The sequence below is a fragment of the Photinus pyralis genome, unplaced genomic scaffold (genome assembly GCF_008802855.1).
Source record: "Photinus pyralis isolate 1611_PpyrPB1 unplaced genomic scaffold, Ppyr1.3 Ppyr1.4_LG3a, whole genome shotgun sequence".
NCBI classification, from domain to species: Eukaryota; Metazoa; Arthropoda; class Insecta; order Coleoptera; family Lampyridae; genus Photinus; species Photinus pyralis.
The window spans coordinates 18807420-18835052 of NW_022170509.1; the positions used below are offsets into that span (position 1 = coordinate 18807420).

At 34.8% G+C, this 27633-nt stretch overlaps 1 protein-coding gene across 4 annotated transcripts; it reads right to left on the reverse strand.

The window, feature by feature from the left end:
* Nucleotides 1-643: 643 nt before the first annotated feature.
* LOC116165443 (arginine kinase) lies at nucleotides 644-22630 on the reverse strand. 4 transcript variants are annotated; one of them, XM_031479892.1, is made up of 4 exons: nucleotides 22463-22630; nucleotides 11038-11409; nucleotides 1815-1993; nucleotides 644-1765 (listed from the first exon to the last, which is right to left on the reverse strand). In XM_031479892.1, the coding sequence occupies exons 1-4, from the start codon at nucleotides 22504-22506 to the stop codon at nucleotides 864-866; spliced, it is 1497 nt and encodes a 498-aa protein (XP_031335752.1). In that variant the 5' UTR covers nucleotides 22507-22630; the 3' UTR covers nucleotides 644-863. The 4 variants fall into 4 exon arrangements, with proteins under 4 accessions (XP_031335752.1, XP_031335755.1, XP_031335754.1 ...); XM_031479895.1 differs by lacking the exons at nucleotides 11038-11409; nucleotides 22463-22630 and adding exons at nucleotides 5466-5798; nucleotides 5841-6060 and having other exon boundaries at nucleotides 1815-1995; XM_031479894.1 differs by lacking the exon at nucleotides 11038-11409 and having other exon boundaries at nucleotides 22463-22609.
* Between the last annotated feature and the right edge of the window lie 5003 nt (nucleotides 22631-27633).

Here is a 27633-nt window from a genome sequence, read left to right on the forward strand (position 1 = left end):
TTCAAATAAGTACCTACTAGTCTTGAAGACATAATCGGATTTACCAGGTAACTTAGTAAGTACCACAGCACTATACAGATTGAAGCTTAGGTACAACTATTAACTATTTCTTACAATACTACCAGCAAAATTTTACTAATATTGCGACATTAAACGTTATGGCTTATCATAATTATTTGCACATTGAAGAAAACTACAAGAAATTTATATTGACAAATAATCAGATTAGCCAGATTGCCTATGTATGCTGTAACAGAGTTCCCTTGTTTGCATTATTTATTTATGTGTACAAATAATTCAAGTTTCAAACGCATCCGAATTAAACTGAAAAACATTAAACCTGTACCAATAAAATAATTTTACAGGTTGGTCAAATATGACAATGTGAATAGCAACGAAGAGGGCATGCGCGTAGTCTATTGATCAAAGCAACCCGGGATTTTTAAATGTACCCTAGAAAGCGTATAGTGTAGGCGTATATAAAACGTTTCATTGGACGTCCTTTATTAAAGTCATTTTTAATAAACATGTTTTCAAAATCACTAGTACTTACAATATTTTACAGTTCAATCTATTTAAAATAACTTATTTTTGTTCTATACTCACATTGAGTATAGAAGCGATAAAGTAAAAAAAACGTCTCCAATGTTTTTTTTTGTAAATATTTATAAGAACTTTTCATTTTAAAACAATGTAACTAGAAAGCTGATTAAAACAACAAACATTTTACTGTATTAATCATAGTAACAAGCAATCACCGGTACCCATGGCAAATCAGACAAACTTAATAGTCTTAGTACATAATACGGATGTCAACAGCTATGTAACCGTTCATTATATAAGTAACGTATCACGTGTGGTGATTACAACTCTTTTTCAATTTTGATTATTTCGGCAATACCATCGTACATTTCCTTAACGGCGTCAAACTCAGTGAGCCCCATTCGGCGCTTGTTGGATATATCGTAAACACCTCCTTCGGCTTCAGTGTGTTCTCCTCTCGTTCCACGCACTTGAAGGTTATATTTCGCAGCCACTTCTTCTAATTTAGCTTTATTAGCAGCTAACTTAGGTACTTTGATATGTACAGATGCGCGAACGGTAGTTCCGAGATTTGTTGGGCAGAAAGTTAAGAATCCCAAACGATCGTTGTGTGAGAAAGGAACACGTTTCTCGATGTCGTTGACTGCGGTAACGAGTCGGCGATATACTTCTCCCAAATCGCCACCCATTTGCATAGAAATAATTCGGAGATGATCCTCTTCGTTACACCAAACCAAAAAGGTTTTTGCATCGTTGTGGAAAATACCTCGACCAGATGGCCAAAAGCGACAAGCATTAGCAGCTTGTAGGAAACGATCACCCTCCTTGAAAAGGAAGTGATCGTCAATCAATTTCTGCTGAACGTCTTTTGACATTCCAGTGAGAGGATAAAACGTGCCTTTAAGTTCACCTTCGAGTCCAGATAAGGTAGACGATACCTTTTCTTCCATTTCTTTGTACTGTTCTTCAGTTAAACATGGATTGAACGGATAGCCCTCCATAGATCGACCGCATCGAACACGAGTGGATACCACAAACTCATTGTTGGGATCTAAGTTTCCAAAAACATTAACGTCTCCCCAATTTTTCGGAGGGTGCTTATCTGTTTTTTTGAATCCAAAATGGTAATCCTCAATCACGGGATCAAATAAATCGGCGAAAACCGTATAAGCTTCGGCATCAGGCGCGTAAAGTCCCACACCCGAATCGTGATTTTCAAACCCTAGAAAAACAGTTTATGAAACAAATTTATCACACATCGTGCATCGTACCTGATTGAACTACGTCTAGAAGAGTAGACCCAAAGCTTGTCTTCTTAGTCTTTAAGTTGTCAAAGGTTTCTTGCGATAAATACTTATTAAGCAGGGACTTCGAGTCGGAGCTTTTTAGTTTTTGGAAACCACCTTCGAGCTTTTCTAAGACGGCGGCGTCAACCATAGTCTCTGATTTTCTGTAAATCAAAAAATTGCCGTGACTTTGGTATTTTTCTCGCATAAAAACTCCATTTATGAAATAATTTTCCAATTTGGTGTTACAAAGAAGGTTAATTACTTCAAATTTTTGTTTGAAACATTTTGATATTTCTCTTGGCAAAAGCACGATTGCCATCTTTAAGACTAAAGGATAGAAAAATGGCAAAGCGTAAGCAAAAGTAAAAGAAGTAGTAGCGTACTTTATCTTTTTACGTTGACATGTAAAATACAAGACACAGAAAAGAAAAGAGCGAAGGCATCCATTGGTTTCCAGGCACACCCGTACGGTGCTATTGACCCATGCAGACATCAACACCATACGAATAGTACAAACCCCAACTCATCCTCTTTGGGCTGTTTAGCATCCTTTGACGCGCAGCCACCCATTATGTTTGCTAACTAAATAATTAAACACTTAAGAGACACTAATTATGTATAAGTGGATGGAATAACTAATCGGCATGTGTTTGAGGACGCGCCCTATACAGAAAGGTGATTGCCGGTTTATCTTCGTTTCGTTGTACAGCCACACGGGGTTTCCTACAATGACTGGAGGTGCGAGCTTTTAAACAGACAGGGCGCAGTTTTCCAGGATCGATCGACGCACATCCACTAGCGTCGACCAATCCAATACTACATCCTCTCTTAATTTGTTGTAACATCCCCTACTTGACTACGGAACGGATTTTTAATTTATTTATTCAAATTTTTTTCAAAAAACTGCCAATTGAAGTACGAAAAGTTAGGCGGCAGCTTTCAATGCATGCAATTTTGTGGCACGATTACCATCGTATCATGTGCGTTTTAAGCAAAATCTAACTGCAACAACTGCCAACGCAGTCGGTCCATTCCAACGTGGCCTGGAAAAGCACGGCTTTACTTTCGTACTTACGAGAATTAACATGTACAATTACATTAATTGCGAGAGACTTTTCTTTTGAAAAGAATACTCTTTCGTGGTAGGTAGTTGAAAATATCCGTAAGCACTTGTTGCAGAAGTTTCATGACTACATATAAGTTAAGTGTAATCTAAGCCGGTAAGCTTGCTACTTTGTAATAAATTTGTATTACGTATTTATTTGAAGAGGGAGGAAACTTTGAGGAACAATGTCAATTTGTACAGGTCAGCGTTAAATAATAAATAATTCTATAAATGAGATAGAAAGAAATCAATTTATTGAATTTCTAGTGAAGGTTTCGTGATTACTTAATCAAATTCTACCTTACTCAAATAGATAGTATATTGGAACATTTTTGGGGTAAAGTGTATTCGATCGAACGCTTCCTCAATTCTTCCATTTAATTAATAGCAATGCATTTGCTGCGGATCTCTTTGAAAGCTTTGGCTTGTCAGGAAAATCGGTATGACTAAATAATATTTCAGAAAAAACACTGACATATGTGCAATTAACAAGGAATCTTACAATACGTGAGATATTTTTTAGTTACTTTATGTATAAAATAAGGGCACATGTTTCAAGGAAAGTAAATAAGTCCTTGTATGACTGAATTGGCTAGCGAACGCGTTGGAAAAACCATCTGAGTTCAGGTACTTCTTAAAAAAAATTGTTAATGACACACACACACACACACCCCTTGCAAGTTTAGCGGCATGATAGATCTATGCTTTCTAATTCATGGGCAGACCAAACATTATCAGCGTGTTGGATCTTCTCGATGTATGTAGGGTTCGGAAAGGGACTTGGTCACAATTAATACATTTCTAAGTAGCCACTGTTAGACGAGGATTCCCTTTTCGTAGAGGAATATTGAAGCTTGCGTGTGTTTTATGGAGACTCAAAAAAAGCTGTGCGGTCTAAATGTGAGACGCCGTTCCCGTTGCTTTAGCAAAATAAGAATTATTATTATATTTCAATATTTCTTACCAAATTTTCACCTTAAATTGCATAACTGAATTCGATTAGATTTTTTACTAGTATAAAGAAGTATTGATAAGTAGCGGGTTGGCTCTTCGTGATTAAGCCCAGTTGGAAATCTACAATTCAATTATCATACGGTCACCTAAACACAGTAGTTTTGGACTTACTTCAATATTGTGAGTGAATAGAATGTAGGCTCCAGATTACCACTTTGTGGAACCCCACAGGAATCAACATGCACCCCAATAATAAAAAAGGTACCTACAGATCATAGGCGATAGTATCTACGTCATGCTGACCAATCAATGTTGGAGAGTAATATCTTCGCAAAGATATTAAGAACGGATGTGCGCTTATACAGCACTAACATCTCCGTTTCAAATAGGTGCGGTTTTCCGATGCTGAGGCACAAACTAGCGAAGCCCTCCAAACATGAATCTTCACGCATGGACATTAATTTTATGAGTTACAGCCTTTGAATGCAAATGAAAATATAGAAAGATATAGTGGACAATATTTCGTGCTTGGAAACTAAATTTTGGATTTAATTGGTAATAGACAATATTCTGGGGTTAGTCAAATTTGATATTGGTAGGCGATATTTGATGTACAAAGCTACATCTTGAGATCAGAATTAGAAACAACAATTATAGTTACAACCAGTTTATTCATTGCATTCAAGTATAAACAAGGGTCTCTGGTGAGCAACCGAGGTTTGGGTGTTGAGGCACATTTTAATCATTCGACAGCAAGCAGAAATATTAAATTCTTTTGTTGTTAAAACGTGATTATTATACGTATATGTAGGAACGAACTTGATTAATGTTTTCTCCAGAAACATCCTCGGAAGTTTTATTAGGGATTATTCGTATGTGAAATCTATAGATACTCAAGGAAGCGATGCATCCCGATTTTAAGGTTATAGTTATGTAAGAAAGGGTTCAATAGCTTTAAAATACATAAACTTAATTGATAAAACGTGCAAATGGACGGTGGCAGATTGTTTACAATTGACTTTAATATTTAAATGAGACAATTGAACTAAACGAGCTACTTCTGTTTAGTTGCGGAATTAAATGATTGTTGTATCTCGCCTGGAACTGAACTATGCCGTGCTTCGCTTTAGGAAATTCATTTGCGCAAGGAAAGTTTACCACCCATTATTGACTAGCTTTCAGTAGGTGCTACTAGAAAAATTATGTAACTCCTTTTCAAGCAGGTATCGCAATTTTTTACGGAAACGAAAAATAATAGCTCTAACTTCTTACATAACGTGCTTTAAAATCGAAAGCTCTCACTGCTATTTATTTAGAGAGGTTTGTATATTTGGCAGCTAATGAGATGCGTTAAGCCAAACATTTTGATTTGAGTTCGTTTGTCTAAAATTGCATTCTAAAAACTAAAGCTTCAAAGCTCTCAGGTGAAAATGCAGTTACTTACGGAAAAGTGTTACCAAACAGTTGCTTATGTGAAAAATATTAGGGAAAACAGTAGGGTTGGAAATTGTTGAAGCGGGTTATGTTGTGATTAGTTGCTGTGTTGAAAACGATCCTTAAAATCATTTCTCACCTTTTTTTCTGATATGTCCAATAAAAAACACACTCAGTGCTGATGCGACCGACTGAAAAGTGGCCCTAGGAGCCGCGAAGAAGACCTGTGTCCTTATGCACCCCACTTCCTTACTGACGTCAGACACACTAGAATTAGAACGTACCAATCGTTAGCTGATCCACGATCCTGCAACCTTTGACCGAATTAAATTCTAGCGTCATTTTGCACTTGAAACTGCATTCTGTAATTTTCAATGCGTTTCAGCTTCGAGGAAAAAAAACCTCTCCGTTTTTATACCAACTTTTTCAACGCAAAAATTGGGTCGAACTCCAGAGCGTTGGTAGAATTGCCCCTAAGAATCGATTTTTTCTATTCTTTTAAATTTTTTCCTTACCACGGTTTCAATTCTCTGTAACTCGGTGCAATAAATGACAGTTTACGAAATCTTTAATTCAAACACTCCCATGTGTTTCCTCAATCCTGTTGGTTTCTCCGTTACTCTCCCAAAAGTACCCGAACTCCTCTTTAGTGGACTGACCAGATTGTCCTAGAAGTTGGGAAGATCGTTCAGACAAAAATTTAAAAAGCGCTTGTACCTTCACTGATTAAGGTGCCAGAAGCTGTCATATTACGTTCCATCGAGTACCTACGACGGCAAATTGTACCGTGAATCACTACCTCGTTTTAGTTATTTATGATGAGGAGTAAATTAAGTTGGCACTTTTATGAGGAAATAAAGTAAAATACAATATTTTCCTATAACTTGGAGTTTGTTGTAATAAACTGAGTAATTTAGTGGATAGTTCATGATGTTGTAAAGTGTAACGTTTTAAAAGCCAAGACAGTGACTGTTAGTCATCCTAAGTATAAGAAACAGCTCCGAGAACCTTAGAATGGAATGTGTGACTGAAAAATTTCAATGGTTGGGGTAAAATCATATCGTTCGACCCAAAAAGGTTCAAAATCTTAGACTTATCGACTAAGCATTAAATTGACTTCAAGGAAGACTCCCAAAAACCTTGGACTGGAACGGTGTTTCACATTTTACTACCCGGATATCTTGCGAATAATACGTTCTAGAAGTTGTACACCGGGAGCTTTCTAAACAGTAGACTGTAAAGGGCCGTTTTATCTCCCAATTAGTGTGAAAGTTTAAGGCGATACTCCATTTTTGATTTATTTATTTGTTTATTTATTGTCCCTCTTCTTCCTGAAAAGTAACTCCTTAAAAAACGGTAATAATTTTTTTTCAGAATTCAACAGTAAGTTAGTTGATAAGTAATTGGGCATTTTGAGCAACTCTAACCTAAGAAGCATTAATCACACGGTCTTACATTGTTAAGTTCTGATTTCGTTGTTTTACTTTTTTACATTTTTGTAAAACTTCAAATCTTTTGCCACGTGAGCACGTCCTTGAATTTCTGAGAAAAAAATCAAAAAAGGAGTAGTAAACGTAATCCACTGCAAATATTAGCGCACATTGTATTGGAAAGGGTGAAAATAATCAAGGACTTAGGACAGTACTTTGACTGCAATCGTTCTAATCTGTAAACCATAAATAAATTACTTAACCAATACAAGAAAACATTGTCACAAAACGTTCAAAACGTGATTCAGGTGTGGCTAGTATATTGTATGACACAGTAGGTATATTCGTTACTTTACTGTGAATGAATTAGTCTCTATCCGATCAAAAATATTCTCTATACAACAAATTACAATTTAATATTCCCATGAATATTATCATTTTCTATTTCGTCGTTCCTACAATTTAAAAAATGCACTCTCGCATAAATTTTTATTTTTCCACCGCATACGATTACGGTAATGAACTACGGCATTTTTCCATGGGGAATACGTGTATGAGTTTTCCGTCGAAAAAATTCGCTTTATTGGATTCGGTATCACCATCCAAAAAATATAACTTACTAAGTCCTTGATCTCCTTCGTTTGTCCCTTGGTCTGTTTGTCTGAAAATGCGTTCACTAATTATATTAAAATTTTGTACACTAGTATCTTATAACTTCTAGTTGAAGATGTATAGTACTAGTATACAAAATTTTAATATAATCCGTATTGGTTTCCATTTTCATCTCAATCCCAGGTCTCCAAGAATTACTGCCCCAGAGGCTGTTTTGGAAAGTGAAACGCGCATAACTTTTACATGTGTCGACCGATTCGTGTCAAATTTTGCATACATACGCATCTAGTGGTGCCAAGTAATTTACTATACTGGATTGCTTCGTGTCTGGAACGAACTAGATGCGGGGTCAAAAGTTGGCATGCCCTAAAGCCTATAATGCTGTTACAGTACTACATGCAATTTTTCTGTGCATAAGTATGTGCCTGCCCAATTAATACTTGTTTTTCATGCATATGCAGTAATCTAAAAATTAGTTTAAGTTTATTCCTTGCTTTTTGATGTTAATTCAATACACCGCACACCGTGGACACGGTAGAATGATTTTGTTAACGCCGTATTATTATATTTTATAATATATAATATATAAACTAGATGGAGTAAAAAGAAGTATAAAGAAAAAACAATAATCCAACGTAAAAATAAAATCAAAGGAAGGAATTTTCGTGAGGAGAATTTTCCGGTAGCCATTTGCTAAGAACGTATATTCCGAGGGTAAATATGCTGGAACGCTCCAATTTGGGACAGGCAGTATAGCACTTATTTCGTAAAGTCCGTCCGTTGAGGTCTAACCTGTCTGAACGTGAAATTCTCTCGGAATGAGTTCTTGGCTAGAAAATAGAATGCTTTTGGGGGTTAAAGCTTATGTGAATCTCCGGAGCAAATCTTCCCAAGGCAAATTTTCTGGGGTGAATATTCAGAGGGCGAATTTTCCGGGAGCGAATATTATTATACTCATAGCGATTTTGATAAACGCATAAGACGCAATTCGTCGCTTTAGCTAATACATTGTAGACGTTATCTGCATGTTTAGCAAATAATTAATGACACTGATATCGTATTGTCAAAAATGGTGTCGTCTGTCTTTGGGATCGTTTCGGTTGCACTGGCAACATCCACGTGCGAATTATGATCCATTTTTCTTTTTGTAGCTTGTCGCCTCCTCTTATCTCTGCCACTGTTATGCGGCGTTCAAATTTAAAAAGATATGGTCGCAGGTAAAGATAGATGACATTTTCTTCCGACGCAAGGCATCCAACGCGTTTCTACAGCGTTATTTACAGATTTACTTAAAATTATTCATTTTTATGAGAAGCGCTTATTTTATTTACTTAAATTGTCGATAACGGAGACAATGACCAATGATTCCATGTCTTTTTAAAATTACATGTACTTTACAATAAAAGAATATGAATATCAATATGAAGCATCAATGTTTCCCAAGCGGTAAAAATGAAAGTCCTACTGCTAGGAAAGTAAAAAAAAATTTAAAAAAATAATATCTATATTGCAGGTAAATGTACGAAAACTGTCAAATAGAAAAGGAAATTTATACAGGAAGAGTTTTATTTTTTATTTTAACTATGGCGAACTAGTAAAGCGTAAGACATACAGAGCCGCATCATGGGCAAACTTATGCAGAATTTTATGTTGATTAGTCGTCCCTTTAAAAGTTTTTTGTTGCTCTACAAATAGCGAAGTTATAGCAAAAAAAATCAGAAAGGTCATTTTCGAGAATACGCTGGCGTTCATTTATTTTCAAAGATATCAAAAAATAATTTTAACAAACCCTCTGTGATTTTTCTCGGCTTTTTGATGGCGCTAAAATAACATGTTTATAATCACCGGCTTCTCAAAATGGCTTTAGACACGATAGGGCCACAACCGACAGCATTGCTCTACTCAATTGGTTATTGATATAATGATAGCTTTTTCAAAAGGGAATTCAGTTTCATAACTCAGTTTTCTGAATGGGCGTTTAGAAACATTATAAATACCTATATCCCAAACAAAATCGGGGATATGCACATTTAGACTCGCGGTTACCTTTAGAAATTAGATTACGCAATACTAAATTTCCTCTTAGGGATTATATTTGTTTTCTTGGGGTTTTGTTTGAAGTGGAAGTGCGAAATATAGTAGATTACTCCACTATTTATTCTATTTTTAAGAAGTTCAAATCGGAAAAGTAAATACAATACAGAAAAGTAGCCGAGTCATCTGAAAAACATAACAGCTACCCTTGTCGGTATACGAGTATAATCTAACCGTAGATACTTTCGCTTTCCCGGACTATGGAAAGCTACCACTTAGACAATACGCTTTCTTAGCTGATGCAGTATCCAAATTTTTATTTAATTTTTAGAGATGGATCAAAGAATAGTGATTGATAGGCAGTGTATCATAGTAACTACAAGCTTAGATTTAGTTCTATCTAAACACACTTCCATTTATTCGGCAAATTGCAATAGGGGGAGCGTTAAAATAAGTTCTCAATTTAAGGTGCATTCGGTTTATAATACTTACTGAAAGTTTAAGCTCTATTAAGAAATTGAAAAAATGTTGATTTCTATCTTTAAGAATATTTTTGAACCTTACTTCCAAGTACGCAAGCAAGAAAAAATATTATCATAACCTGGATGCACATGCCAGAATTGAAGGTGACGATCATATGGCTGACTTTCGTGCTAAAGAGGCAGCAAAGAGTAGAGATTATAAACTATCATATTCCTAGAAGAGAAGTCATCGTGTGTATTAAAGGTATGGAATACACAGTACAAGATGGGAACTCCAAACAATTACAGTCACAAAAACCATGGTATAAAAATATTTCCAGCAGGCCTTTTATTTCAACCATTCATGGCAGATTTCCTAATCATGTAAATGAAATAAACTTAGCTGACACTCCAATACGTTTGTGTGGTAGTGAAGGTTCAATGCAACACCTTATGTTTGAATGTAACAATCACTCAACTTTGAGAAATGAATTCTACACCAATCTTCACCAATATTGTTTCTTCTTTTAGAAACCAAAAATGTTTCCCCATATACTTACTCGTATACATATACCATTTTCTACAACAAAATCAAATTGAAATTTAAAAAGAAAAATCTTACTTACATATACTAGCTGGCTTATTGGTTGTATGGACGCCATATTGGTTTTTGCGTAATCAGCATAAAATTCTGCATAACAAATTTGAGCGGCTTTTTATCTCGTACGGCTTACGAGATCGCCATATAGTGAACATGACAAAAAAACGCACCCTGTATATAATACCAATGTTCATAGAAAATATTGGATCAGAGTGGATCACAAAACAGTGATACATACGTAATATAAAAATGAGGTCGACTTATCCCTTGTGGATGTAATAAATACAGGGCGTTTTGTGTTTGAAGCTTAGTGTATTTTGATATCATTCATATCCATATTGTGAATATTATGATAGATCGTAAAATACAATCAGAATCTTGTTGTACCACGATAATTGAACCTCAATTCATTTGAACTGTCAGAATTGAATAAATTACAAATAATAACTTCACCAAACAAAATTTTGAATGCGATCAGTATGATTGATCAGATTGTGAGCTTCAATCAGCGTAAATGCGTTACTGGCCCTAAATATACATTAGTTACAAAAACGGACACTGACACACGTCATACCTGATAACGTCATCAATATATATTTTTTGACTGCAAATATCTCGTTTTACAAATTCACTTTGTGTAGTAGCTAAATTTCTTACGTCTTTCGCAATAACGTGTTCTATAACTGTATTCTCCTCTTCACTACATTCATCTTCTTCACTTTCTTCTTCTTCAGGTTCACTTTCGTCTTGTTCGTTCGTTTCCTCTTCAAGATGGCTTTGCTGTGAGCTTGAATGGGAGACATTTTGTGATATACAATTATGATTTACACTGGTCTGATAAGTTTCATAATTAACCCTCGCACTCATATCATTTCTTGTGTCAACAGTATTTGACTGTTTAGTTGCGAAGATATCCGACTTTGAAAGCGCCTCCGGTGGTATGAATCTTAAAAATCAAAAAAGGAAAAATAAGTGATTGGAACAAACAAGGTGAATGAACTATGTAATTGAAAAATTCGCAAATTAAATGAAAATCAAAACTGGAAACGACAACAGGTGGGCATGAACTTACAAGTGGGAGGATTAGCAGTGTTGTATTTCAAGACTTTAGCTGGAGTTAGTCACATTAGGGAGGTATCACATTTAATCCTTAATTAATTTAATTGCCTATAAAAAATAACATCGTCATGAAGTAATCGTATTACGTCTTGATTTAAATATAAACTTTGTTGAAATAAATAAATGTTCTGTTAGGAGTATTTACCCTTCGGGATGAAACAATCCTCATTATTTCAAATTAAAATTCGTTGTTTGCGAGTTGACAATTTTAAGTTAAGCGAGGATGAAATCTTTTCATAAATAATGAGATAACGAATTCAATATCGAAGGTCTGAAATTTTGACGTATAGGCCGTCTCCACAAACTAACGGCGGATTATCTAGGGGTCTCTAGACCCCCGGTCGAAAATGTTAGGGACGCAAGGTTTCTGACATGAGTTGTTCTTGAAAATAGTATTCAACTTCGCAAAATGTGCAAGTACTAAAGAATAATCATAGCTATATTTTAATAGTAAATTTCTGCGAGTTGTTTGAGATTAAAGTTTCTCTGCACTGCACTTTCGTTTATTAGAACATACAATTTTTTAACTCCATAAGTAAAGAGATTGAGGAATTCTATTTGCTACTACTAAATACTACGCTAAAACATGTAATATTTTCTAATTCGAATTTTTGGAAAAATCGTTTTCCATAATCGAACAACATAATTAGCGCAGTCGGTAGGATTCATAAAATGAACTTGCCACTAGTGTGACGACAAAAATCGCGTCAGGACAATTCGGTTCGTTTTAACGATTTGTTTGTGAAGTTCAAAATTGGATTACGAGAAGAGCAACGTTTTGAGAAACGCAGACACGTAGGACAAAATCTCGGCGAACGAAAACCTGGCACACTTTTGACAGACTTAGACTTACTTAGTAAAGTAAATCAAATTTTAGTATATCCAAATGTTCACTTTAAACTTGATGTTAAACTGTCAAATTACGAAAACCATAAGATAATAACATTTAAAATCCCGCCTAAGAATAACTATCCATTTATTTTAGATTTTTTGAAAGAATACACTACCTATGTCAGAAAAAACATATTGCATGTACTTTCATACAGACCAATTGTACGAAGATTTTAGTAAAGTATTTATAGATAAGTTTTCAGAAAAAGGCGCCAAATTATTCCGTTGTTTAAAAATGGTCAAACAATAACAGACCCAGAAGAACAAATAATGTTAATAAAAAATTCCCACGAAGGTAAGACCAATCACAGAGGTATAAATGAGACTTTCGAAAAAATTAAAAATAACTATTATTGGAAAAATATGAAACCCACAATTACAAACTTTATGAATTCTGGTGAAATGTGTCAACGCACAAGATATGGTACCATCCACCTTAGACTCCATTGTTGATAACCGAAACTGCTAGTAAACCTTTTCAAAGTATACACACTTGGATTTATCCTTTTATAACAACAATTGCTTTCTTACCCTAATAGCCGCATTTTCAAAGTATGCACAAGCGATAATACATCTGTGAAGAAGCCAACCCATCAGTAACAATCAAGAAGGAAGATGGACGAAGTAAAAAACATTCAAAGTGCTCTAGAAGTGCAACACAACAAAATCGACGCGATGCCAAACAGTGGATTTCAATAACATTAGTATCTGGACAATATTAACATATTTATAGTTTTACTTGTGATTTTCATATGTAACTTATACCTACAAAAACAACATTTTGCCAATTACGGTTTTTAGACCCAAAGAGGAAACCCCCGACATAAAGTTAACATACCCTAGCCCTAGGATTTGTATTTAAGGATGGAGGAGTTATGGTAACCCTTCACACATCAGCAAATTCCTTCGATAAGGAAAACTTATAATACGTACTTTTTACTATTGTATAGGCAGTCAAGTTCAGTTCGCATTTTCAATGTAACGTTGTCAGAAAAATAAAAGTTGTTTTTTAAAAATCGTTTTCTATAATCGAACAGCATAATTAAATACCTACGTTATTTGACATGATGTTTACTTGGTATTAAGCAAACAAAAAACGACATTACTATACAAAATGGAATGAATGTAGACATTTCTCAAAATACCAATGTATATTCAAATTAATCTCTTTCCTCAATCTGGGGAACACACGCATTACATAAAGGCACGTGTTCCAAACAAAAGAAAACCGAACATGATTGACAAGGATATTTCGTTTTTCGATTCATTTTTCGATTAGTGCGGCGGGGCCGTGACACCCCCAGTGACAAAATTTCGAAATACAACCGGTTCAAACCACAAATAAGACGCAACTGATGTTGCATTGGGTCTAGCTGAATGCCCTTGAAAGATATACAAATTGGCTACGTCACCCTAGCCACCCCCGCTTACACACTTACTTTTGTTACATTAAAATAGTGGCACGAATGTTGATCCCTCTATCTTTGGTAACTTTTCACATTTTTTTCAAATTCAATAGAGTTCTTATATCGGGCGATCAAAAATGAGTGACTTTCGAGTCGCCTTTGGAAGTTCGAGTTAAGTACGATTTCCCATGTAAACAAAAATTCCAAAGGTGACTCGACGGTCACTCATTTTTGATCGCTATGTACTTATACTACAACAAACCTATATTCCAAGTTTCAAAACCCGAACGCATTTCGTTCTAGTTCTCGTTCGCACGGACGGATGGACAGATAGATGGACAATGGCAAGATTCTAAGAAGAATCTACCGAGTAAGTACTTAATAATAACCATGTATTGTAATCGTTCCGGTTTCAATTATCTGTGGTTTATGTATTTAATTTAAGTAGTGAACACTCTGATTTATGTGATCGTAATATTTGCCGTCCAGTCCATCCATCAGTCCGTTCGGATCTCTTCAATGACTTCGTCAAAATTTAGTGCGCTACGTGATATCGGTGATATTTAGTATTTACCATTCTCGTCGGTAAAATGGCAAAACGCTATCATCCGGTCCTTCGATACTCCGTTGTATCGGTTTATTGCGATGCAGTGCTATGTGATGGAATGGAAAAAATTGGAAGGTATGCGAAGTTGTCATTATTGTGGTCTCAAAAATATGGTCGGGGTTTACTACACCCCACCACACTAACGCAGGAAACAAACGTATCGAATGATCGCATTTAGGCGACAAATTATCTAAATTCGTGTTGTACCCAAGTGCATCAATAGTGTGATATGAAAGTGTACTGAATAGACATACACATACACATTTTTGTAATTATATGCATGTGAACTTATCGTGTAACTTACATAGCAAAACATTGTGTAAATATGATCAAACCATTTCGAGTTGACAAGGCCATACCAATGATTGATATAGATTATAGAAGTACCTATGTACCTTTAATGTTTTAACAAATGTTAAAATTATAACGTGTACATTGACAATCTAAAAACTGTTATTGACATCCAAAAAGGAGAGATCAAGTACTTAAAAAAGCAAAATGATGTCTTGAGTCAACATATTGAAGAGACGCTTGCCGAGGAAATGTCTACGGGAAAGTCTTTAACAGAACAGCTAACAGGCAAATCTGAATGGAAAAGACTACGAAATTAAATCTTTAATTTTACTAACACAACGGAAAACATTGACAGGGTTTCTCCCAAATCCATTAAATCCATTAAAAGAAGCGTACAATTAATAACGATTCACACCGAGGCATCTTCGAAATCAACTCAAAATACTGAGCCACCATCGTTCTGCACTAAATCCTACTTCAAATACTAAACAACTAAAGAGGATCGACAGCGAAGCAGTTTCTAAACCATCCCATAACAGCGATGAATGTACTGTTCAACTTGAGCTTTGAATTAGACCGCACCACCAATATAAAACAATCAAAGTGGATAAAAGGAAGAATTGCCGTTAGGTGACAGTGAACTAAGAGGATACTTCCAGACCAAAAAACAAATATTTCTGGACGATTATAGCCGGAAAAGCTGCTAGAAATTACGCTGATGTTGTTGCGAAAACTATGGATCGCACCAATTCTGCACCTGTAAGAAAGCGAACTGTAATTATTGCAGTCTTCCGATGTGAGTTACAATAAATTATGGCTAGGTAGTTGCCTAAGGAATTGATTGATTTGTGAAATCTAATCTCCATCACATATTTCAACTCGGGCTTTCGATCTGGGTTGGTATTCCCATCTTTGAGATGTGTTAATAGTAATGAATCAACTGAAGATGAATAGATGTTTCATTTTTTCGCAATAATAATGAAAGATTGTAGCACCTATTATCAGCACTTGAACATCGCCATCATGCTTTTGATCTTTTCCCCAACAGAATTGGTGCGTACTTGAATTTACGGTCCATATTTTTGACATCATAGAAAATTAGTAGATGACTAAACCACTTTAATCTCAATTCAAATTGATTAATTTTAATGTAACAGATAAATTGTAATGCTGTGGTGATTTTAGCAGCATTTAGGGTTTTAGACAAGGTAAGAATTCGTTCGTAAACATTTTCCATACATTGTTGACGTAATGAAGCCAAAATTGAATTACATCCAGCAGAGTTAATTAGTATCGAAGCAATTATAATGTCTTGTCGAGAACCTTTTGCGGTTCTCATTCAATTCGATACAAAGGGAATTATGTATCACATTTGAACTGCAGGGTTGACAGCACTTACTAGGGGGGAGGGGTATGCATATTGTCTGAGCAAATTAATTCACCTGTTACTGATATATCACAAAGGATGCATAATGCAATAGTCGTTTTATTGCATAAGCGCAGTTTGGCGTGTTACCAACTAATTAATTTTCTTTATTACGTTAGATGCAAAAATAGAATAGTAAATAATGTACGAAGTTGCAAAAGACAGGTTTCTCAAAAAGAAATAGTGTTAATGCCGTAAAAGGTTTTCCTATTCGCTTGATCAATGAATGTTACGTAAAACTAATTATAAATTTTAACAGTACTAGTTATGACACCAATTATAAGCCACTATCACGTTTGTAAGTGGAAGCGGCCATATATGTTTCTTCACTGATAATATGTCTTAGATTTTTGTTTAGTAAATGACAAGCTATGCCAGGGAATTTGATGTAGAACAATAAAACTGACAGTTGCTAATTTTTTTACTTTCAAGAATATCGGCCACTTCTATGGCTGATACGTTCGGAGTGGGTTCAAAAGACATGGGGTAGGTACATTTGGATATGGAAAAGTATGTTTAGAAGTGTTGGTTTTAAAGTAGGAATAACATTCACGAAATGGCGAATCGAAAGGAAAAACTGCATCTTGGTATTTGCAAATATTTAGGGAGTAGTTTAGGGTTCATTTGTCTATCCGGCCGGTTAGCAAAACTTTATTGAAAGACCGTTAACGTACTGTTTCAGTCTTCGCTATTTTAATTAGTCTAAGGTTCCGAAGCTTGCGCGAAAGGAGTGATCTTTTCTAGATGCTTGGACCAAAATAAGCAATAACCTCTGTGCCGCAAATTTTACATTTTTGTTGTTTATATATAACTCAAATTAAATACATCTGGAAACTAACTAAATTACGAATCTGGTTGAGGTTCGTGTAATTTTCTTTGAGCATATTTGCTTGTGGTAATTTGTATAATATATAAATGAAGTAAATTTAATCTGTTTTCAGGATTAGGTCAATACTTTGGTCTTAGAACCACCAAACATAAAATCTCTAAAAGTTTGCTGTCTGGTGAAACCTAGCTTTCTTCTATGTAGAGCGAAATTTTAACACATTTTAATACCAGAATGGCTTGTCAAAAGAAGTCATATGGAAGATTTAGATGAGACCTGTTAGAAGTGAAAGGATCACCTTTATTTAATAAATCAATAAATATATATTATTTGTGCTTAATAAATACAGTATCGTATTTTTTACACTCGTCAACTTTGCATATTATAGTACAAAAAGTAACAAACAACAACAAAACAATAAATACCTATAAAGTACAAGTTTGTGCGTATATAACATTTGCAAAATCTTTTAGTTACGCTTTCATTTGTTTGAAGTCGCTTTTAAAAAAGTCACTAAAGTTGAAAAATGGCTTACACTTTGAAATGAAACTGAGCAATGATCTACAGAAGTTACAGATGCTGGAAGACAATTGAAAAATGTTGTACACCAGTAGTTTATAGTTTTGTGATATTACATGATTTTTTTTAATCTCACATAATTTTGCCTACGTTTTCTACAGTTTCTTATATCGTATGCGTGAATATGGTTAAAGCTCTAGTAGATTTTACAATTTTTATTTTCATAAGCAGACATTCATAGGTATACATTGGCAGGGGACAGTGATAATTTTTAAAGTCATTTAGTAATCTTTACAATCGTCCCTATATTCAACTCCGTATCCCAAAAACCAGAGAAGAAACTTTATTTTAACGATGCGTGACGCCTTATTATTCAAATGCTGCCCTATCACTAAGGAATGAAGGGATCGGTGAGGGAGCTTAAAAACCCCCTCTTCGGTCTTAAAATTAATGTACCTGTGGGTTTTTCTAAAAATTTGTTACCTGTTCGAGATTGGCTATCAGTGCGCCACCCTGTACAGGGTGGTAACTTGCGTAATGCATCATAGGGATTTCAATATAAAATTCATAACATGCGATTATTGGCTCCCCAAATTATTTTAGAGTGAAAATGTATTAAGGTTTTTTCTAGAACAAAAATGTTTACGTCATTCAATGGTATTAGTTTTCAATCTTTTTCATAATAAAGCCGGAAAAATAAACCTCGCATCTTTTTCAATAATCTGTGATGCTATGGAATTTTATAATACAAAAACTACGCCAATATCCGTCATGCAATGGAATGTCTGCTATAAAACAAATCAAACTCTATCAAAAAGTATTATATTTAGAACAGCAAATTAAACATAAAGAAAAACCAAATTTAGAAACCGTTTTCTAGTATAATAATTTACAATAAATGTTCGAATAAGTCACCATTAACTATAAGACAGTAACCAAGTCGATCATACAATCCGTTTCGAATTGCTGCTAATTGATAATTGGATAGGTATCTTGTGACATTCTTCTTCATTACACCTTTCCATAATTTCGAAACAGAAAGCTACCGCTACTCGTCTTTCACAATCGCCTTTACGTAGGCGTTGACGGCATTGAAATTTGTAGGACAGAAATTTTTTTTGTAAAATTCTGAAAACACGGCTATAATGTAGAGACCTACGTTGGATGTACTGCAAATTTGAATTTAGATTTTCAGCTATTGAAGCCAAAACGTTGAAGGAGTTATCATTTGCATCATTTTCGTTGTTATTCAGGACGCAGCGTCGTTACATTTACATTTATTCAGTAATATACCTTTAGTTTCAAGTTTTGGAATATGCGCGTGACAATAGTTTGACTTCGAATTGGCCTCTCTGGATATTTTACACTAAACAAAGGGGTAATTGAAAGACTAGTTACCAATAAATCTATTGAGTTCCCGATTTCAGAAGAACACCGACTTTATTGCAAATATCTCAATAAAAAAAATGAATGTTTTGTTGATTGCCATTTTAAAATATGTATAAAATATTAATAATTCGCCCAGTTTCCTTGAACTAAGGGATATCGTAATAAAATAACTGACATTTTTGGAAAATTATGGTTTTTCTGTTGTGTCATTATTCTTCCGGAACAGCGATATGGTCTGAAAGATGATAGGTACCGTTCTATTTTCATGATTTGTCTAAAATATTTCCTTTTTGTTGTGACAATAAAAAAAATGCAGCTCAACCGGTGACCCCATTGGAACCAAAACATCGAATTACTAATGGAAATGAAGAATCTATATAATTATACTAATTGCGAAATGCAGTTTCAAATTTTAGAGATATGTTACCTTTTCGCTGTAACCTGACTTAGGGGGGTCCTAAGTTTGAACTCTTCATCTCTTGAAACTACTCGATTGTATTTTATGTGTTTCGAAAGACAATTTTTTTGTACTTAAACGACAGTTACGGTAATCATCAACAGGTGAATATGGAGAAACCTGTAAGGCGTGTAAGGCAACAAGTGTAATCCTATTCTCTAAATTACTATCGTATTAGATCAGTTTACAAAGAGACTCTCGATTTCATGCACATAAAAATAAAGACACAAATCAGGGGAGTTGTATTTCATCGATTTGTAAATTCTAATGAATTCTGATTGTTGTTTGGGAATGAAAACGCAAGCAGTTAGGAAATAGGAAAATGGAAATAATGTGGAATATCACGATTGATGTAATTAAATTATATAAATAGAATGTAATTCAAACAAAGTTAACCGTATATATAAAAACAATAAAACTTAATGCAAACTGTGACGAAGAGAATGGTACCGACCAACACGATGTATAAATTATCTTATTATTTAAACGGTATTTTGGCTGATGTTCAATTTTATAATCTTCAGCAACTTAAAAGTACGGCAATTTTGTTTAATAGATAATAAGCTACCATTCTCTTTGTTTATTTTAGCGGCTAAATGTATTACAAAAGTTTGTATCCTATAAATATGCTCGGCGACTGGGTGGGTATGTACGTGTACTTTGGGTATTTACGAACATCTGGGTTTTTGGCCAGTTTATACTGAAAAATCAACAGACTATTGTGTAATTTCGAATTAGATACTAATCGGGGTAAACACAAGAACAGCACGCTCTTGGTTCCGCGTCGCGTTTTACCCAAATAGAAAAATTCATCCTAATGAACAAAAAAATTAATTGTCTGGATTGGTTAGATTTTCACCACGTACACTAATAAAAACACTCGACGTTATATCCTATATATATATATATATATATGTGTAAGCTTTTTATAAAGAATCAAATACAAGGGATGTTCTGGAATATGTCTGAGCTAATATATTTTTAATGGAGTTTTAAAGTTCAGGGGCGTCATAGTTTTTCACCCGTCATAGTGAAAAATGTGTCACTTTTTAGTTATAAAAGACAGTTCGTACTTAAATAATCCAGTTTTCTTTACACATGTGTAGGAACAAAAAGGGGTTCTGTGACAAATGGAGCGTGTTTCAATGTGGTTTAGCGCCTAAACAAGGCATACATTGATGGGATATTATGTACTAGTGCATATACGATTGCTCGACTTTCATTTCGCCATCCAATGTGTTGACTCGGTTGGTATGCTTAATTTCAGTGTGTATGCCCTACTCTTCAAGACCAATTTCATAAACGCGCCAGACATAACAAAATTAGGAGAAGAGGGTACGACTTCAAGATAACCCTGTAAAATTGTACAAATGTTACGAAAGATCTTTACTTATTCGACAGGTTTTCGTTAAAGCATTTTGTAAATGACACACCCCCTTAAACGACTCCATTGGGGGTGGAAATTTGAAGGTGCATATCCAATTTACACCAAACTTGACTATATAACGGTACTGTAATCTGTACATATTGTCTTTTTAGCGAATTTTTGAAAAAAAAATACGCTATTATATTCATTATGGCTGGCTGGGTGGCTATGTACGGCCTTACATTATGGTACGGCTCAGCTATTCCAATAGGTAGATTTACAACTTGTTTTGTTTTGGACATTATTCTGAAGATGTATTGTTTCTTTAGGAGAAACGTGTGACAAATCGAAACGAATAGGGAAACAAAATGGATCTAGCTTTCCTGAACGTCAATTTCTGTAAGAAAATATTCCACTGGAGGTGAATTTTCGGGAAGAGAATGTTTAGAGGGTGAATCGTCTGGTTGTAAATATTCCAAAAGCATATCGTTCTGGGGCCAATCTTTTAGGAGCAAATCTTTTACGAATATTGCGGGAGCAAATTTTCTGACTATCTTATGGAAAATATTCCGGAAACAAATGTAACTGGAGGCGAAAGTTGTCAGAGTTTTAATATGAGACACAAAAAGTACCGAGAGATTGTTGAAACGGGAATTTTTAAATGTTAAAAGTAAAACAGTAGAAGAAATAAAAGAGCAATGATTATCAAATACGGTGTACTGAATTTACCAATGAATTTGTTGCGATTTTTTCGATTTTAGGCGTCTATAATTTTCTTGTATTTCTCAAAGAAGTAAAAGTACCTATTTCCGCGGCGTGTATTGAAAATAAGTACATTATTCGCCAACTCTTTGAAATGTTTGTAAGGACGAACATAATTAGAAATGATAAATGCTTCAATTTACGTAATATTAGTGATTACGACATTAACAAACAAATCCGCCCGAGCGTTCCAAACCCAAAAATGCGAAAACGGCGTTTTTTAAATTTCAAAATAGACTTTTGGGCAGACGGCCAATGTGGCATATTTCTGCTAAGATTTTTAAACTCCGGTTATACTAACCACGTGAATTGTTGAAAGCACTTTCAAGGTGCAAGTAAACTAATATTGTAACATATTTTATTTTGAATGTTAACCTAAAATGTAGCATCTTGGTGAATTAAACTAGTGAAAGTCAATAGATATAACGTAACCCATACTTCAATCACCAATGAGGAAACGTACTATTTTTCCCTATACTCACGGCCAATAAGTAATTTGGTCGATAGCTTAAGGTTAGTATTTCAAAATTCTCCCCAAAACAATTTTTAGATACGATTTTTTCATTTGAAAATAGACGTTTGGTCCTGTGCCAATGTAGCACATTTCTTCAAACATTGTTTAAATGGCAGTTACTCATTTATAAGCAATTTAAGTATTTCATATACCTACTCCTTGGTTTTAAGCAATACTTTTTTTACACAACTTACCCTCTAAGTCATACACAGAGAAACTGCTAGTGGAAATGCCAAAGTTTTACCCACGGTACGATTACACAAAAACTGAAAATAGGGCTTTCCACTAAGTTTACATGTAGGGGTAATATGCTACGTTTCTACATGTTCAAATTCTAGCAATCTAGGTATCTAAGTGTGCAGGTATTTATGGGAAAAGGGCACTCGGACTAACCTAAGAAATTGGATGCTTAAAGCAACTTACCGGTATTCCTTCCACGATAATGATGTATACCAGAGGACAAACATTATGGAAAATGTTCTAAAAGATGCTGGAAGGAAAATCCAACTTCTAATACCGACGCTGGCTCGAGCACTTTGTCCTAACTGACGTTTACGTTTAGTTAATTGCGTTTGCACACACCTTTTCTTTGCTGTGTATAGAATTAAACTTCATTTTAATATCAATATAGGCAGCTCTATTTATTTGTTTAGCTAAGCTCTAAGCAGTCGCCTCCATTTGCACAATTCAAGCTCAATACGCAGTTAAATTGAATAACTACCAAAATGTAACCCTGTATTGCTAACGAATTATGTAATATTGACTGGGGTCAGTACGATACCCTATTTTAAGGACAGGGTAGCAATATGACCGACACGATCAATGTCTTCTACTGTACATAAACGAGTATATTATAACTTACTTACAGTAGGATTAGATAGGAAAACTCAATTGGCACTATTTTTTGGTGTGTACTTGTAAGAGCATTCGGAAAATTAGGACGACAGTGTCAGATTGGCTCAAGTATCCCTTAGAATCGTTAGTTTCCACGCTACGCTTATCTGGAAAACTCGGAAAAGTACGACGTAGGCAACCAATGATACCGATGCGCATATAAGTTCCGCGTTTGTTAGATTTGAAAGTGGATTAAAGCCCCAGGCTATTTTAGCAATATGTACTAAAAAAGCCAGATTTTTAAAAAGTGTTTAATGTGTTTAAAAAGTATAAGCTAATTTTTTACTACAATATGTAGATAATAATAGGCTTGATAATTAAAACTAGTAATATACAATACGATACATTAGTCAGAACCAAAGTTTCACATAATCTCCCGAATTGTAAGAAAGGTTTATAAACAAGAACAAAACTTTTCGCCCTAAGGCGGGCAACTTTACCGCATATTCCATGCACAAATCAGTACTTCCCGAAAGGCTATATGGACACAAGCGAGACAAAAACATTTTTATGATTAAACAATTGACCATGTGCAGTCTGTGCATGCGCATATTTAATTTATACTACATGCGATATGTTTGTCTTTTCAAAAACCACGTCTGTGGTTACAATTTTAAAAAATGCCTCTAAATAAGAAAGTTGACTTTGGGCAGTTGGCGCATTCGCATACTAATCAAGATTGTTCTTGGATCAGGTGCCAGAGCTATAATAATAGTCTTTATTCTTCTTCTATAAACGTAATAATGACATTGGAAAAAAGCAAAAAAGAGCGAAGAATCACAAGGCGAAGTTCAGATATACAAAGAGAAATGTTCGTATTCTGTTCTACCACTTAAAGCTTGACAGAACATACACAAACTTATAAGATTTAATACCTATCCTAATGAAAAATTGCCTTAATCTATGTTATTCGGTGATCGTTTGTTGAACATACTGACACAGAATCGTAGATGCGTTTAAAGGAAATTATATTATTTTCGAACATAAAAACAAACATTCCAATTACAGAATATGAAGTTTACAGACGTAATAATTAACAAAAGATATAACAAAAAATTAATCAAACGGAGAAACTAATAATGTATCGTATCATATTTCATAATCAACAATCAATTCCTAAGGGTATTATAATATATATCGCCTTTTGAAGATTACCCTGATGTAATCTGTGATACTGCACAGGTTAAACAATCTAATTATTGAATTTCTCGTAGCCACAAAGACTACTATATAATTAAATCACTATGTAAAATACAAAAATCCTAATTCTCTTTTGTTCCTGTATTGTTACCACCGTGGTTGTCCTTGTTATGTTTAATAAACCTTCCATGAACGGTCGCATGGGGTGAAGCGCGTGAAGCCTATATGTTAATCAAACAGTCTTGATGAAATCGACGTATATGCGACCACGTGGGCATTGAACCCAATAGGGTAGATATTACAAAAAAAACATCGACGACTTTAACATTAGTCCGGGCAGTCTTAAAATGTTGTAAAAAATGTCAGCTCGAGAACGAATCTCCGAACTTGCGTTGAGTAGTGAGATATCGTAGCCTGGAGGAGGGTAAACTCCATCGCTTTTAACTGAGAGGTATTTCAGTAGTCTTCACGGATTCAATCACATCTTTCATATTTTTATAATGCGGGCGCCAAACTATACCATAATACTTTAATACTTTAGCTTAGATTTAGCTAAGCTAGTATAAAGTAATTTTATTAGTGAGATGTCATTATAGTTTTTTGTATTACGAATTATAAAACCTATCATCTTCTTCGCTGCGCTGGTAACATTGCGAATATGGGTAGTAAAAGATAACTGGTAGTCAAATGTAACACCCAAATCCACAGCAGCAATATCACTATTAACAACAGTATCTCCACATCTGTACAAGTAACTAATGGGAAGAGAATCTTGAACGATCATTAATTGATTTTGTAGATAGTCAGTCACCAATTCCACATACACAATTTTCAAATCATCGGCATAGAAGTGATGTGCAGAAGTTATTTGATTCGATAGGTCATTTATAAAAAGAACGAACAGTAGTGGCCCAAATTTTGACTCCTGGAGCACACCTGAGGACGCAAAAAATAGTTCAGGGCTCTGTAAACTGTAAAGCAAGGCACATATCGTGTAAACCATGCCACATTCGTCACAGTAGACCGATTAACCATAAAACTATCCTGGTATCGCGAAATATATTTGTTAACCTGAGGATAGACGCAAGCTTTATCACTAATTCAGCCCCTTGCGAGCTATTCAGTGCCGAGTATCGGGTATTGTTTGGTTGCCGGTGGAAAACAATTCGAGTACCGATTGTAATCTTATACGTTTGTATCTGATTTGAATAAATTTGTTGATTCAGAAACAATTTCTACAGTACTGTGGCAGATGATTCACGAGGAAGCTATGACTGAAGCAATTGATGCAATGTAAATTCCCTATGGCCCATTTTAAATAACTCAACGCCTTTACATTGTCGTATGGCCCATGGTCTTAAAAAAACACCCTGTATGTTTATTAAGTGGCTTGCTTGTTAATTGACTTTTCTTAAGGACATAGTTCCGGACAAATTGCTCCTTTTCTAGGACTATCTTAATGGGACGCGGTCGAGTATTTGTGTGAGCAAATCTCTCTAGTCGATGCATCGAAAATTGAGGGTCATTTATTGCCGAATCAAGTTCTGAAAAGTTTCAGTAGTTTTCTGCGCTGCAGTAAGGTCGAAGGCTTCGTACAGGAAAACACTCCTGGCAGTACAACGAGGAGTATTGTAACGAGATTATAGATTTTTAAGATAATTAGGTAAACAAACAAGTAATGAGACCACAGAGATGGTAATAGTACGATATATAAAACTTTTAGCACATTCCTTATCAGCAAATTCTTTTGAAAAGGTTTCTACTGTAACGCTGAACTTGATTTCGTAACATAAAGGACTAATAAGCAACAAATCAACCAACATTTGTTTGTTATATTGATTGGCAGAGGTTGGCAAGTTTTTAGTGGAAGAAAGTATTGAGGAACTATTATATGAAAATGAAGTATCGAAAGAGGTAAATACTTATTCCCCAAAAAGCTTTCTGCTCTTCTGTTTAGGATAGTTTTAGTTAGTTATCGTTTCAACTCTCGTTAAGTAACATAAAGTGTTAAGTATTTTTCGGTCGGTTTAGTGAAATAGATCCCAAGGATTACTAATTCTCCTTACCCCTTTTTATAACATTATAAGATCGGTTTAGATAGTCACTTCGTCCTTATAGGACCTTCCCGGTGACACGTGATGGCTGGAAGAATCCATCGGTTTCTCTTAGTTGAGAAATGAGAACAATGAAAATCTGGCGTTTGACTCACGAGATCAAAGAATGGTTACAAAAGGAATCGCAAGAGAATACACTTCTACCTCTCACAGGTATTGCCAAACACGGTCGGTTTTCCTAATTACTATACAGGATACAGGATAGGAAAGTAACGAAAACCCCGGTGCTGGTATTGCAATTGCAAAGAGGACACTCCTGAGCACACTCTGTTTAGATGTCCCGAATGTGCGGCGAACGGTTGATTCTCTTTAATAAAATTAAAGAATGGCCTTAAATGGAAAGTGTATATGAAATAATGATGACATCCGAAAGAAATTGGGCGGAAATAAGATCGACATATAAGACAATTCTGCAGAGAAAAGAGCAATGCGAAAGGAAAAGAGAAAAAGAAAATAGTAGAAGAAAACTATATCACATGCGCGCTTAAATGGTGTTGGAGAAAGGATCTCTATCTTTATAAGGCTATAATTTCGTATTTTTGAAAAGTAATTCTGGGTTTTCAAATAACAAATACAAATAACAAAATTTTGGAAAACGCTCAATATCGACAGTATGGACAATACAAATGAATACGTTAGGCAACACATCGTTCGCCAGAAGTCGATGTTAATTAGCTGTCTCTATTGATTGTGTTTTTAGCTAATGGTGTTCAATTATTTAATAATTTGCACTTTGTGAAAGGCAAATGGGCGTGTTTTGATTACCAATTCTATCTAATGTAGATTTACTCAAAATCACTTTTTGTGATTCAACATTCTAAACCAAATCCAAAATTATTGATGTATTCCCGAATTGTGATTTGTGCAGTTTATTGAAATGTTAAGGGCGTTCTGTTTTTATCAATAGAAGCATTCTATTCTATTCAGTAAATGGGTAAACATAATATTTGTGTTATACATTATAATTTCCCTTTTTATTACAGACTATAAATTTGGTAGGTAAGTAATAAGACGGCCCTAAATGTGGATAAACAAGATTTTATTGAAATAGTAACAATCATGATAAGTAAAAACAAAAAGTATAATTAGTACAGAACAGAAGCTATAACAAATATAGTAATTAAATATGCTTGTATGAGTATTGAGTACGATGTAAAGGTAGTACTTATACATTCGTATATGTCGTTTTCCATTTTGAACACCTGCCTATTTTGATTTTCCGTACTTAATGTCTTTATTGATATCTAAGGAGATTAGAAAAACACTTTTCTCATTGGCAACTGGCTTGATTGGCGTTGGGCGAGGCGTGGTGCAATTATTTCCGGTAGTAAAGCCGTCATATAAAATTTCTTGACCTTTGGAAGCATATTCCTTTCCCAAAATGAAACGTTCTTGCATATTACTTCCACTGGCATTCAGTACTACAGAATAACATCCTTCCTTTTT

Bases quoted from the DNA above. Each gene is read 5' to 3' on its own strand.
- LOC116165443 (XM_031479892.1), bottom strand. From the start codon at position 22,506: ATGTTTGTCCTCTGGTATACATCATTATCGTGGAAGGAATACCG. The intron at 11,410-22,462 runs GTAAGTTGCTTT...TTGATTTTTAAG, and splicing joins TTATCGTGGAAGGAATACCG to ATTCATACCACCGGAGGCGC. The intron at 1,766-1,814 runs GTACGATGCACG...CTGTTTTTCTAG, and splicing joins TCTAGACGTAGTTCAATCAG to GGTTTGAAAATCACGATTCG.